The 13248-nt window shown below is 38.1% G+C and overlaps 1 protein-coding gene across 1 annotated transcript in view; it reads right to left on the bottom strand.

Moving 5' to 3' along the window:
• The window catches only part of PTPRR (protein tyrosine phosphatase receptor type R), a 137938-nt gene that overhangs the window by 120171 nt on the left and 4519 nt on the right, over positions 1 to 13248 (bottom strand). The window contains exon 2 of the mRNA XM_068190205.1: positions 3087 to 3388. Within this exon, the coding sequence (XP_068046306.1) occupies positions 3087 to 3388 (302 nt within the window). The remainder of the gene's footprint in view (positions 1 to 3086; positions 3389 to 13248) is intronic.

A 13248-nucleotide genomic window follows, 5' to 3' on the forward strand; every position in this document is an offset into this window, starting at 1 on the left:
TCAAAATGTCTCTAAGAGCTCTGAATTGTCCTCACTTCCTTCAATAAACAAGGTGAACTGAACACACACACCCACCTACCCACACTCACACCCCCACACACCCCCCAACAACAGGAACTTAATATCAGGTAATGTGATTGCCTTTAATTATATAAATATTCCTCCCAGAAAATAAATACCTTCTCTTCCTCACTTAGGCAAACAAGCACTACACTATCCCCAGTTTCAGTAAAATTATTTCTTAACGTGTTCTTTATTGTTAGAGTCACAAAACATCACTATTTGACGCAATACCTGCAGAATTCTTGGCTTCATAGCACTCTGCTGTGCATTGGCAACATTTTCCTTGTCAGATGGTTTAGTCCTTAGGACAAAATGTAATCTTGTAATAGTTCTGCATTAGGCATCCATTCACCCTACCTTTCCACCTTAATCATGAAGAAAATGGACCTTAAGTCACTGAAATTAGCTTGAATTCAGTTTCCTCTCTTCTGCAGAGTCAACACAGCATAGATTTATTTAAAAAAAAAAAGTTGCTGGCGTTCATACTAAATCACAATGTGCACCAGTCATGTAACTGGATTACAGGAAGCACTAACAGTAGCAACTGCTCTTTCAAGTTGAGCAACGAATAACATTGCTAAAGGCTGGAACAAAAAGGGTCAGCCAGGGCAAAACAACAAACATTGACACTTGCTCTATATATTAAAAACCAGAAAGCAGCAACAGGCAGTAAGTGCTAATTCGAAACAAAGAGGGAGGGATACACATGCAATTCAAAACAAACCATCTTCCCTCGGTAATTACATTAACACTACAATCTACTTGTGGTGACATTCAAGAGGGAGAAACGGTATGTTGAAATACAGAAACCTGGAAAGAGCAGAGCTGTGCTTGGATGATGGCAACCACCCTGCTGAGGGACAGCTGCCCTTTTAAAGAAGGCATCTTCAAAATTCTGATGGTAAGATTAGTCCAATGCACTGTCTGACTCACAGCACTTTGGCTTCAAACATACACTTCCCCAAAGGCTTTTTCTGAAAGGATGACATTAGAAACAAACCAAAACCACTGTCCTTCAGCACATTCAGAGACAGCTGAAGAACCTAAGCAATGAACAGCTTACATGTCATGATTAGCTCATGCTGTTATATCTCCCTTAAAGCACATATGGTTCTTAGCCAGAACAGAAGGCTTCAGAGCAGCAGCTCCATCCTAGAAATGCAGTAGCAAAGCCTCAGACCAAAGTCACTTAATGAGAACTTAATATAGATTTAATGGACCTTTTTTTAATGTGAATTTATCTGCCAATTGAAAATCTGCCTCATTTAGCTTTTCATGCAGGCACAGAGCCATCAGCTAAAATCAGGGTAGCCCTAGAATATTTTGCAGGATTCTTCCATTACTAGATACTTCCATTCCATTTTGCACAAAACTGTGCAAAACCCTACTAAAATAACAATTCATAGGTAACAGTGTCATCTAATGAAAAAAAGCAAGGCCATGCCTATTCTGAGTTCCTTGTACTAACAGAAAGGTTTCAGCTTAAGCAGAAGTGAAATAATGCTTGCACTGGAAAGAAGAGAGCAGGTACCTTCACTACAGAGTTGGCCCTGCTGGCTTAGGCTAGCTTTGAGGATAGATATATCCAGCTAGCTTGGCATCTCCTTCCCTTGATCAATAGCATTCAGTATTGGGACTCTGCAGCTGGCCTGTCCCCAGTAAAGCAAGACTGACAGTCCCTTATTTTGCTCTGATATGAATACTTCCACATAGCTAGTTCACTAACAATGCTAGCCATCTAAACTCAGATGAGGAGGTCTTGTTTGTATGGGATGCAACAAGTCCAGAGCACAGCTTTTTGAGCCTAGTTCCCTGACAGTACTTTTTATCTGCTAAAACTAATAATGGGCAAACAAAACTACTACTGTCTTTTTTTTTTTTTTTTACCCTGATTATTCTTTTCATTGTCACTACTCTATTGCATTTGGTGCATATATGAGGGCAGATCTCTAGAGTACCATACAGGGAACTCGTATGGGATTCTGAAACACTTGGTGTGCTAACATGCTCTTATGGTCTGTGCTCTTTTTTCCTTGTTTGTAAAGTCCAGTCTCGTTTAATCTCTCATTTTCCTCTGAAATGAGCAATTTACAGATTTCACTTTAATCTTTATTAGTTCACTCTGATGAGTGCACAAGCCATTATAAATGGCTCTTCTTCCCTCCAGAATCAGGAGGATTTGGAGGGATCAGGATCTTCCCCTCCAAAATCCAGGAATCAAGGAGAGCTGCCTATGCATGGGGGTGAGGAAAGCAGTGTCTGTGCAGAACACATACAGACTGTACTGTACACCCCACCAAGGACAGCTCTCCTGCCAGCAGGCTGCTCCACTGGCACGAAAGGTGAGGATGCAGAAGAGCAGCATCAGTATATGGTTAAAATGACATGCCCTTCGCTGCAGGAGCACTGCCATCACCATCTTCAGAATGGGAAAGGTCACACACAGAGTTAACTGACAGTGGAGGGTCCCCAATCCATATGTCCCAGAAGACATGCATACACCAACAAAAACAAAGTTCTTATTCTTTGCAAGAAACAGGATTTTTTCAAACAGCTAAGTAAGCATAATGGTGGATTTACCAGAGGAACAGAAGTGAATGAAACCTTTATGTCACCCTTCAAAATCTCACTGCCTCTGTAGAACAGTTCCCTGAAGTACACTTTCTTGTGACCTGTGCAGAATAAGTTTAAAGCCTACCCAGTAAAAACTGTGCAAACATCAGTCAAGACAAAAGGATCAACAGCATCTGAGGCAAAGGTAAGGTCTTTACCTAGAGAGGCTACATTCTGCACTGGTTCACCAGATTGTTAATCGAAGTGTGATTATATGAATGGAAAATCCACCAAAGTGAAGAAATTCAAGACACATGGTCATTATTTAGATTTAGATAATCAGTCAGGCTACCCAAAGTTGCAATCCATCTTTATTTAAATACAGGCATATTTATTCTAAAAAATAAAAATTTATTCTAAAAATTTCTTCTAAAAAAAAACCCCTCCAAAACCCAGAAAAAGTCACTTACCACAATAATCACATTTGTTGTAGGAATGGGAAGATTCTCCACTTCCAAATCTTGACCAGTCATTGCTAAGAGATTGAGGGATGGGTCATAAACAGACCTGGGGAAGGCTGATTTAACAATTATTGCAGGGTGCAATTTGCTGATTTTTGTGTGGGAAGAACGGAAATTTTGTTTGGAATCCTTATAGCTGTCTGTATCCAAACTTTTCTCCACACTCTCCACATGGTGATAAATAAACACAGGTTTTCCACTCTTTCGCTGATGAATTGCCAAAAAGTGATCACTGTCTCCGGAAAAGCAGCCTGTAGAAAGAGAAGAGTAAGTTTAGAATGTCTCTCTTGGCTATTCTGTAGATGGCACTGGAAATTCAAAGAGATCCTTGCGTTCTGAGAAATTTGGAAAAATATTTTTGGAATACAAGAATTCACTTAAAATCTTACAATATGTTTTCTATAGCAATAGATTAACAGGACTACAGAGTCTATTAAGTATGTGAAATGTATCACATTCTTAAGCTCATTTTCACAAGGGCTTTAAAAATGTTATTTATATTTCCAGCCATGGCTACATTAAAAAAAAATATATATATAAAAGCAGAACACATGCTGAGCCAAGTTGATATCAACTTCAACTGGAAAACTTATGCAGCCAACTTACTGATGCATTTTATCACCCAGTAATATCAAAGACAACAAAAGCAGTGATCATCTGTTATAAATGGGCACATGAGGAGAAAAGGTAAAGAACCTGATCAAAAATCAGATTTAAACATGTGAGAAAATTCGGATGAGTCCATAACCCCAATTCTGCATTCCTTGTTTAGCTGCTGGTATCAGGAGACCTTTTAGCCCCTTATGCCAACTGTTGTTATGACCCAAATTTCGCTCAAGGATTGCCTGGCTAGACAGTGGAGCATCTGGCTCTCTGCAGAGGAGATACTGGTGAGTGGCCATACCTTGCATACCTTGGTGCTGGGCACAAAGAACTCTCTTAGATCAGGGAACTGGAGACAGGGGACTCGAGCACTGCTAATGAGGAGTTAGAGAAAGTTGGGCTTGTTCAGCCTCAAGAAGAGATGGCTGAGAGGGGACCTCATCAATGTCTATCAGTATCTGAAGGTAGGGTGTAAGGAGGGTGAATCCAGGCTCTTTTCAGTGATGCCCAGCAATAGGAGAAGAGGCAGTGGGCAGAAACTGAAGCCCTGGAAGTTCCACCTGAATATGAGGAAGAACATCTTTACTGTGTGAGTGACTGAGCACTTGAACAAATTGCCCAGAGAGGTTGTGGAGTGTCCCTCACTGGAGACACTCAAGATCAATCTGGATGAAATCTGAAAGTGTTTTCAGATGACTCTGCTTAAGCAGGGAGGTTGGACCATATGGGAAGGGACCCACTGTCCCTTCCAACCATACCCATTCTGTGATTCTGTAATTACATGGGTTTAACTAATTATGTGTTAGTAAAAAAAAATTATCTTTTGAAAGACAAAATACTTCCTGATGATGTCTTTATAAGAGGAACTAAGACTAAATTTGTATTTGGTTTTCTGTTTTGTTTCTTTCTTTTTTTTTTTTTTTCAGGGATGAAAAATAGTGAATCTTCAGTGCCTTTATGCTGAACAGAATAGCTACAGTTCAACTCCCAGTCTGGAAGGCAGTCTATCTGACCAGAAAAATAGGCAAGGATCAGCTGCCTCACAGATAAAAAGTAACTGAAGTTGCATTAGTCACCTCCAGAAAAAAACTCTAAGAAACCCAGTGTGGTAGAAAAGGGACTTTGTGTTCTGAGAGAAGTGAACCCAGAGAGCTCACACTGATCAGCCTGGAATTTCTTCTTCAGATGCTGCTGGAGTTAATGACAATGTTAAATTTGAGAGCTGATTTTTAGTTAAAAAAATATAAAATCAATCTTATTTTAATTCCCATAATGAGCTATTAAGACCAGCTTAGTACCAAGAACATTTTAATTCATGGTGAACAAGAAATCAATTCAATTCTATTCAAACTGAATTTTTCCTCTGATTTTTTTTTTTTTTTGCTCCTGTAAGCAAATCAAAATAATCAGCCATTTGCACAGCTCTACCCAGTGCCCTTAGGAAGTTTCAGTGTAGGTAATTACATTCTGTTGACCTAATTTCCTCATGAAATTTCAGGCAGGGAAATCAAGGACAATACCTTATCTGTGCTATAGTATTGCTTTGCATCATTGAGTAATGCATTCTCTGGAATAAGTGCGTCCCTGTCAGTAGGCAGTGAAGCAATTTATAACATACATTAACAGAAAATCAATAAAAAAAAGACAGAACACAGATCCTCTATTATAAAATAAAATGCTAAATCTAAGACTACTACGCTTTCAAATGGCTGAAACAAACACAACCTCCTAGATGACCACTGAGGTCACATGTTTTCAGCTCTTGTCAGGTTTTGACTGGGAAGATGTCTGAAAGCAGGAAGATAAAAAAAGAGAAACTGCAGATTATAGTCTTAAAGACAGCTGAATTTCAAAACTTGTTAAACTTGCTGGGTTCTCATTAAGCATTGTGGGTGTTGGCTTCATTGATAAAATCCTGAGGGCTGGTCTTAACTAGCAATTTAAAGAGCTGTGTCAGTGACAGAATAAAAATAAGGAGGCATCAGCACTTCTCATTGTCACCTACTTCTGACAGTCATCTCTTTGTGGTATTTATTTTCATGTCTCCACAGAAAACTAATATTTCAATACTGATCATAAATAAGACAAAAGAATGTATCCACCAACACATTTGGTGAGTCTTCTTTGCTTCCTTCATTCCTGCTCCTTTGTTTCTGAGGGTATCAAACCAACTGTGATTCTCCTTGAATTCTTCGTATTGCATTTTCTACCCACTTCAATATTCCAACTTTCCCTCTTATTTCAATATTTTCACTGAATGAAGCAGAAAAAATTACAATTAATTACCAGCTTAAATTCTTCCCTGAATATTTTTGATTGAAAAAACAGTTAAAGGAACTACAGAAAAAGATCATTTGTCCTTGAATCTCAATACTTTTTAATGGCAGAATCACCATTTGCTTCTAAATGCCAGACTTGCTTCCATGAGAATGCTAAATATCACATCAGTAACACCAGTCCCTGCATTGGTCCAAACAAGGTCCATTGCAGTAGATTTTCAAGATGGACAATAAAATATACTGTTTAACCTGTAGTAATCAGAAATTAAAAGTGTAATTACATAACATTACACTTTATACTCACACATTTTTTTCATCAGATAAGCACTCATATGTTCAAATATGTTCCAAGAAAATTAGTACACTGAATTTGTTTATCTGAGAAGCCCACATAGCCGCAGTATCTTAAGTAGGTTACAAACAACCACAGTGCCCCATGTGAAAAATTTCACTAAACTTAGATGGCTGTGTATAAAGCCCTAACTACTAGCAGACTTTGGTTCCCAGACTGCCATGGATGCCTCAGGTGACCCTCACAAACGGGCCACCTTTGATACTACCGGGGAACCTAAACTTCCTCTCAATCTGATGAAGTGATAATTTATTCCTTCTTGACCCTCCAGACTTCAGCTCCAAACACAAGCAGTTAGGCACTAACCAGACATTTGGAGAATTAAGTGGTTAAAAATACCAGCACTTCTGCTACATAACACCTTCAAATATTTCCACTCTCCAACCCTCAAGGGAGAGAAGACTGTGATTCCTATATCAAACTCTCTACTTCTATAAAAAAAGAATATGCTTTTCTGCAGACACCAGGGAAACTGTCAGAAGCTATGAAGAACTGATTTTGGTACCTTTTAAACTTCAGATATTCCAATATACACAGAAAATCAGTAAATATGGTTTAGGAAAAGGCTCTAAAAATATAATTTGTAGATGTTTCTCTTCAATAAGCTTAGCAAATTTTATCCACAATTATGTTCTGATATTCTCTTCACACTACCCTGTTTGAACTCTACTTCAGGATGTAGAGTTATTTATGACTCATTTGAAATATTCCCTCACTTGAAATATAGTGCCGTTATTATCCATTAACAATAATAATTTTATTCCTTCTCCTAAAATTGTCTCCCCTCAAGTGTATTTACAAAGAATTATGGTTAATTCTGCCTCAGCACGGAGAACAGACTAGATGCTAAATTGTGATTCCATGCTATTTCTTCTATTCAAAAAAATGCTGAGTCCTCACCTATCTCTCAGTTAAATGTAGCTATCTCCATGTCAAGGGAAATTTTATTTGTTCCAAAGTGAACAATAATCAATGGTTAATTTCAAACCCACATCAGAACTTCTCTGAGCAGCAGGTTTGTTTTGCTCCTAGAAAAACAACCAGTCCTTTCTTCATGCAGATCACCTCAAGTAATAACCATTCCATCTTCCCTTAGTTACAGAAGCTGCACTGTGATTCTCTACTGATCTGAACTGTTCATTCCACCCTCCAGTTCTTCTGTCTGTACAATGTAGTGACTGGTCACTACTCTTTAAGAGATTTCAGCTCCTGATGAATATTGCTCTTTCTTCCTCTGCTCTTTACCTATAGGTTAACTTTTCCTTCCTTGAAACTCCTCGGTGTTGCTGCTTTTCCTTAGATTTTTTTTTTTAACATGCTTCCATGTTTATCCACTGTAAGACCCTTCTTTAATTTGGCAACTCCTGTACAACAGTATTCTCTTTCCAGATATTCTCAGATTTAGTTGCATTTCCAGTTCCTGGAGCTGTGCTTCTAGAACCTCTACCAAGTGTAACACTACATCTATTAAAGTGCAACAAGAAGCTCCAGGGTGATGTAGAATGCATACTTTCTAAATCTGAACATCTTCACTACTTGTACTAGTTTCAGTATTTCTATCATTGCCACCATTTGCCATCATCCTGAAAGGAAAATTGTACATGAAATCTCCTGTTCTGCAGAATCCAGCTGTTCTGCTTAATAGTTCAACATATGAGTTCACATGATCTTCTTAGTTGTCTGCATAAACATACAAGATAAAACTATTTGTGTCATAAACTAAAAAGAGAAAAAATAATCTAATCTACAGAAGACTGATGGAGAATGGGACAGTAGAATTCCATATCAAATACACACACCATCCCAGTATATGGGAAGCACAAAATTTCCTCATGAAAACAGATGGGTAAATCACAAGAATGCTAGATAGCACATGCTTCTGAGCCTGTCTCACACTACAAAGTTGCATTATATATGCAGAAATGAAAGCCTATAATAAATAGTAAATCTGATGTGCTGGATGTTGTGGGCACTTTTGACTGTTCCAGTTGGCCTCTGCTTGATAGAGGAAAACCTAAGATTTCTTGACTCTCTAAATAGTTTCAAACAATTGACATATTATCTCAAAGCAACCTGTCAGAAAATTATTAGACTCCTAATTCCCAAATATCTTCACTTTTGCTAGAACAGACAGATACAAAACTTAAGATAGTCAAGATCCATTAATCAGTCAGTAACACAGCAGTATGGTTTTTATCTTCTTAAAACATAAAAATATCAGAGCTTTACAGATATTTTATCTTGCATCCTTGTTAAGGAAATGATTACTTGACTCCCTACTCACCCCATTCTCAGTCAGACAAGTTTTCCTTGCCAGCTTGGCCCCAAGCTTCCCATAGCAGAGTCTCAGACCTCTGGTTCCTTTAATTAATTTTACCATGATACAAGAACACAAAAGCCACTCAAACTGGGTGCCTCCCCTTAACATCCTCTACAGCCGGAAACTAGAAATTTATCTGATTGGGAAAGGAAAAGTCCCAGTAGGACATAGCATAAACCTGACAGGGCCACAATAAAGGTGTCTAAAGTAATAATGTGTGTCTGGAAAAACAACTTGAGGTAATTTCGTAAGTCTTGTTATTTATCTTAATCTGAACAAATTTGGTAACAAGTTATGCTCCTGAACAGTCACATTTTTCTATGAGATACATACTGCATATTTGCTACTTGTAAGCAGTGCAGCCACCCCAAATCCACTGACAAAAGTGTTATGCTGTATCTGACTAGTAAGCAAAATGCACAAATGAATATAGACACCTAGTGCATTTATTTTAAACACACAAGAGTACTTAATACTCTAGCACTATAATAACACTGAAGTCTTTTTATAGTTAAAAAACTCGGTATATTACACAGCTTGAGGTTTTTTTGCTAAAAGCTGGAAATTGAAGGGGAAAAAAAATAAAATGCAGACTCATTTCATAAGGGAACAACATGCTGAAACCTGATGGATTACTTTCAAAGATAAATTTAATTTGTATGCAATTTGAGTTACAGTACTTAATGCTGTTGCCAATTTCTCATTTTCAGTAACAAAAATACTTACCAAATTTTGGTAATTAAATTTTGTACCCTGAGCTCCCCATGCTTTTTTCCTTTCTGTTTGGCTCACCACTCTGAAAGAAGCTCTTTGTCCAATACAAACTTCCTTCAAACCTATAAATCAGCCCCAGACTGGACAGGCTTGGCTTTATCATATCTTGCACTGTGGTTTATTATCTTTTGAGCAGCTACCCTAGTCACTGTAAGTTGCAGGTCAATGTACTTATGCAGACCAATGATCAGTCCTCTCCAATAACACCAAAGTTCTTACAGCTGGGAGATTTATTCCCTGCCTCTTTTTAGAACATCGAGATAGAAACAGACTCCCGTTCAGAGCAGAGTTTGTAGCTCTCTCTTGTCTATACAAGGGCCAAGGAGGTGTTGGCCCACAGAAAGGAGAAAAAAAAAATGCTTAAATGCCAAAATGCTTATTATCATGCTGGTCATTTATGAGCATGGTGCTAACTCTCAGGAGTTACACCAGCAATGATACTAAGGGGAATGCTAACTGTTAGTAATTCTAGACATAGGCACCAACACTGCTGTAGGTTTAGAAGACTTCTGTCTGTTCTGGACAGAACAGAAAGTTCTGAAAGTTGTCTCTTTTAGTGCATGCAACAAGACCTTCCTTTGGCTTTGCCTTCAAAAGACACAAAATCTCTTGCTTTATCCATATTTCATCTACATTACCAAGGGAAAAGAAAAAAAAAAAAGCTAAGAAAATACCCAAGCAAACCAACAAACATATTAAAAGGAGTCAACATATCTAGTGGAAAATATAAAGGTTTTAAAAGATGTTGAAAACAAAAATGAAAACAAAAGCTGTCTGGAGGCAATATGCTTTGCATCTGTACCATCTAGCTAACAATATATCTTACTGTCAGCAAAATAGTACATCAATCAAATCTAAATCTCATCTGGATAAAGTTATGCACTTTTAGCCAGACATAAACTGCTGTTGAACTTTAGCATGGTACACCAAAAATTATTGCCAATAAAATGCAGTTAAAACAGTGGCTAAAATATGACTTGAACATTAGCTGGGCAACAGAACATACTTTCATAAGTGCTTTTGTGAGGTACACCAGGGAGACCTGAAAATGAAAAAATACAAATCCACTTGCTGCTTTGGTAATACATGAAGTTTTGAATTGACAAAACAATTAACTTAGGAAAATACTTTGCATAAGTAACAGACGGACTTGTAGGCTATGACTGTTCCCATCGTTCAGAGACTTATGCCAAAACACAAGCCTTCACACCACTGCTTTTTCTTTAGCCAAAACATGTTAGAGCAATACAAATGAAGCTATTCTTTCCTCAAAGTAGGCTGCTAGACCTAATGATCAGGCATGCTGCTGTATAGCTTCTCACAGCCTCCTTCAGGTGCATGAATTCCTCCGTTACTTTCAAAGCCTTGTTTATAAACAAAGATGAAGCACACCCTATACATGAAAGTGAAGCCGAGAGTTTATTGTTAGCATAGTGAAAATCTTAACAAACTAATTCAAGAACTGTTGTTAGTCTAGATCTAACTTTTATAGAAAAACAAGGAAGACAGAAAAAGTCACAATTGTAGGAACAGTACAATTAAATTGTCTATCCCTTTCCCTGGTATTACTCTAACTCCATGCTTCTTTGGGTCCTCAGGTCAATTGTTCACCACTGGTGTTAGTGATGGGCATTGTTATGAGGAGTTGTCAGCACCTGGAATCCTTCATCAGGAGGGATATGATGTTAATACTGATGGATTTTTCTTCCTCCTCTCTTCCTCCTTCCTCTTATGAAGCTACATATACCTGTATTTTCTAACATGCATTTATACTTCCTCTTTCTTCAGCTGGTCTGCAGCTCCAGGTTATATTTGAACTTACTATAAACAGTGCCACATATGTATGTTAGATACAATCTCTTTGTTTTGTTCATTAATGCCTAAAATCAGTTTCTCAAGCTCTAGGTCTACATTTTTACCTTTTACCTTTTACCTTTATCTAGCATGGAGTATTCAGTGCCAAGATTGTGCCCCATCTCTTATCATCCCACACCCGCACTCCTCTAATGAAACATCCCTCTACTCTTCAAGCCTCTGCTGTTCTACCAAGCCTTTGTTACTGCTCCTGTGTGTACACTATAGTTGTACCACACAAAAAAAAAAAAAATAGATTAAAACAGATACAAATGTTTGCTTCAGTAGAAAAACTGCTGTCAGAGCTAACCAAAGTAAAACAGGCAGGTCAAGGAAAGTTTGGACAGAGTATGTGTCCTGAACAAGTGTGCTTGAGATTGGTCAAAAAATCACCAGCAAAGGTATGAGCAAAAGTCAGATTTAATACTAAATATGTCAAATCCTAATCATGAGGCCTTGCAAAATCAGGACAAAACTTACAGCTTTGTTACTAGCAATAGTTACATCTCATTACGGGACTACTAGGTCACATTCCTTCATAGGAAGGGTTCTGTGCTTGCCTAGCTAGGTCCAGTAACCAAAGGCCAGGCCTTTTCCAGCAGAGGAACAGTACCCATGATGAGTCAAAATTCAGAGCACATAAACTACACCAGGGCTAAGCAAAAACAGGATAGGACAATTGCGAACATTCAGAAAAATATTTTGCTTTGCCCCTAAAAACAATGTTCAGAACTTCTGACAAAAAATTCAGACAAAATCAAGTAGTAGAAATGTATGTATATATGTGAGCAGGTATATAAATGATTCTTTATGCATGTATTTGTATCTGTGGGAGCAATAAAGTGCATGCACACGTGCATGTGTGGTGAGGGTGGAGCAGCAGCACCAAGGGAGGGTGGGAGTACACACAAGAGAGGGAGGGAGGGAGGGAGGGAGAGAGATGATTGCAAGGATTTTTTTCCCTTTCTAATAAGCAATCTGCTGAAAATAGACACAACTGGAAATTTATTTTTGCTAAATTTGTTCTTTTCTGTAGGAAAAAAAATGCCCTGGCCAAAAATATCCACAGCTACAGTGAATCAGGATTAAGCATATGAGTGGTATCTTTTTCAAAAAGACACTTTGCAACTCATTTCATGGGCTTGTTGGCTGATAACGTCAATACTGAAACTAGACACCATAGACCATTGATTTCACTAGGTCTACTCATGTGAATTAAGAGATGAGATACTGGTCCCAAAGGCACTTAAGTATTCTGCCATACTTATGCCTTGGCACTAATGTACCACACAGATTCCTGTTAGATTTTTTTTTTTCCAGAAGGTGCAAGAAACTGATGCAATGATTTTCTAATTTTGTGATTACTGTGATTTTTCCAATGAAGGTTGCAGATAAATTCTGCTCTGCATAAGATGGATGTAAATACATAGTATTTCAAGGAAATAAATTGTATCTCCATGAAAATCTATAGCTGTTGTGAAGCAAATTCAACTCCAGTCCTAAAGTTTTGGCTTTCTTTTATAGCAGTATTGTTCTAAAAAATTCCACTAAGGATTTCTGAGCAGATCTTATTAACTTCTCCAAGTATTTATTCCGAAGCCATGCTGAAAATCCTACAGCACAATGACTGTGCTTTATGGAGTAAAAGCCCTATGCTTCCATGTAATTCCCCACAGCAATCCTCATAACATCCCTGTGGAGGGGGGGCCACCACAAAATAGAGCCACACAGCTACATCATTAGCCTCCTCCTAGAGAGACATAGTCCCCCAAGAGCCCAGTTCATGGACTTTCAGCAACTCTCCTACTTTGCTCTCCACAGAAGCTCAAACAAGCCTTCACTGTCTAAGACGTTTCAGTCTTCTTTATAATACAACAAATGGAATTAGTCAGAGATTCCAAGACCACAAACCTCAATAATTTCCTAATG

The sequence above is a fragment of the Anomalospiza imberbis genome, chromosome 5 (genome assembly GCF_031753505.1).
Source record: "Anomalospiza imberbis isolate Cuckoo-Finch-1a 21T00152 chromosome 5, ASM3175350v1, whole genome shotgun sequence".
Lineage (NCBI taxonomy): Eukaryota > Metazoa > Chordata > Aves > Passeriformes > Viduidae > Anomalospiza > Anomalospiza imberbis.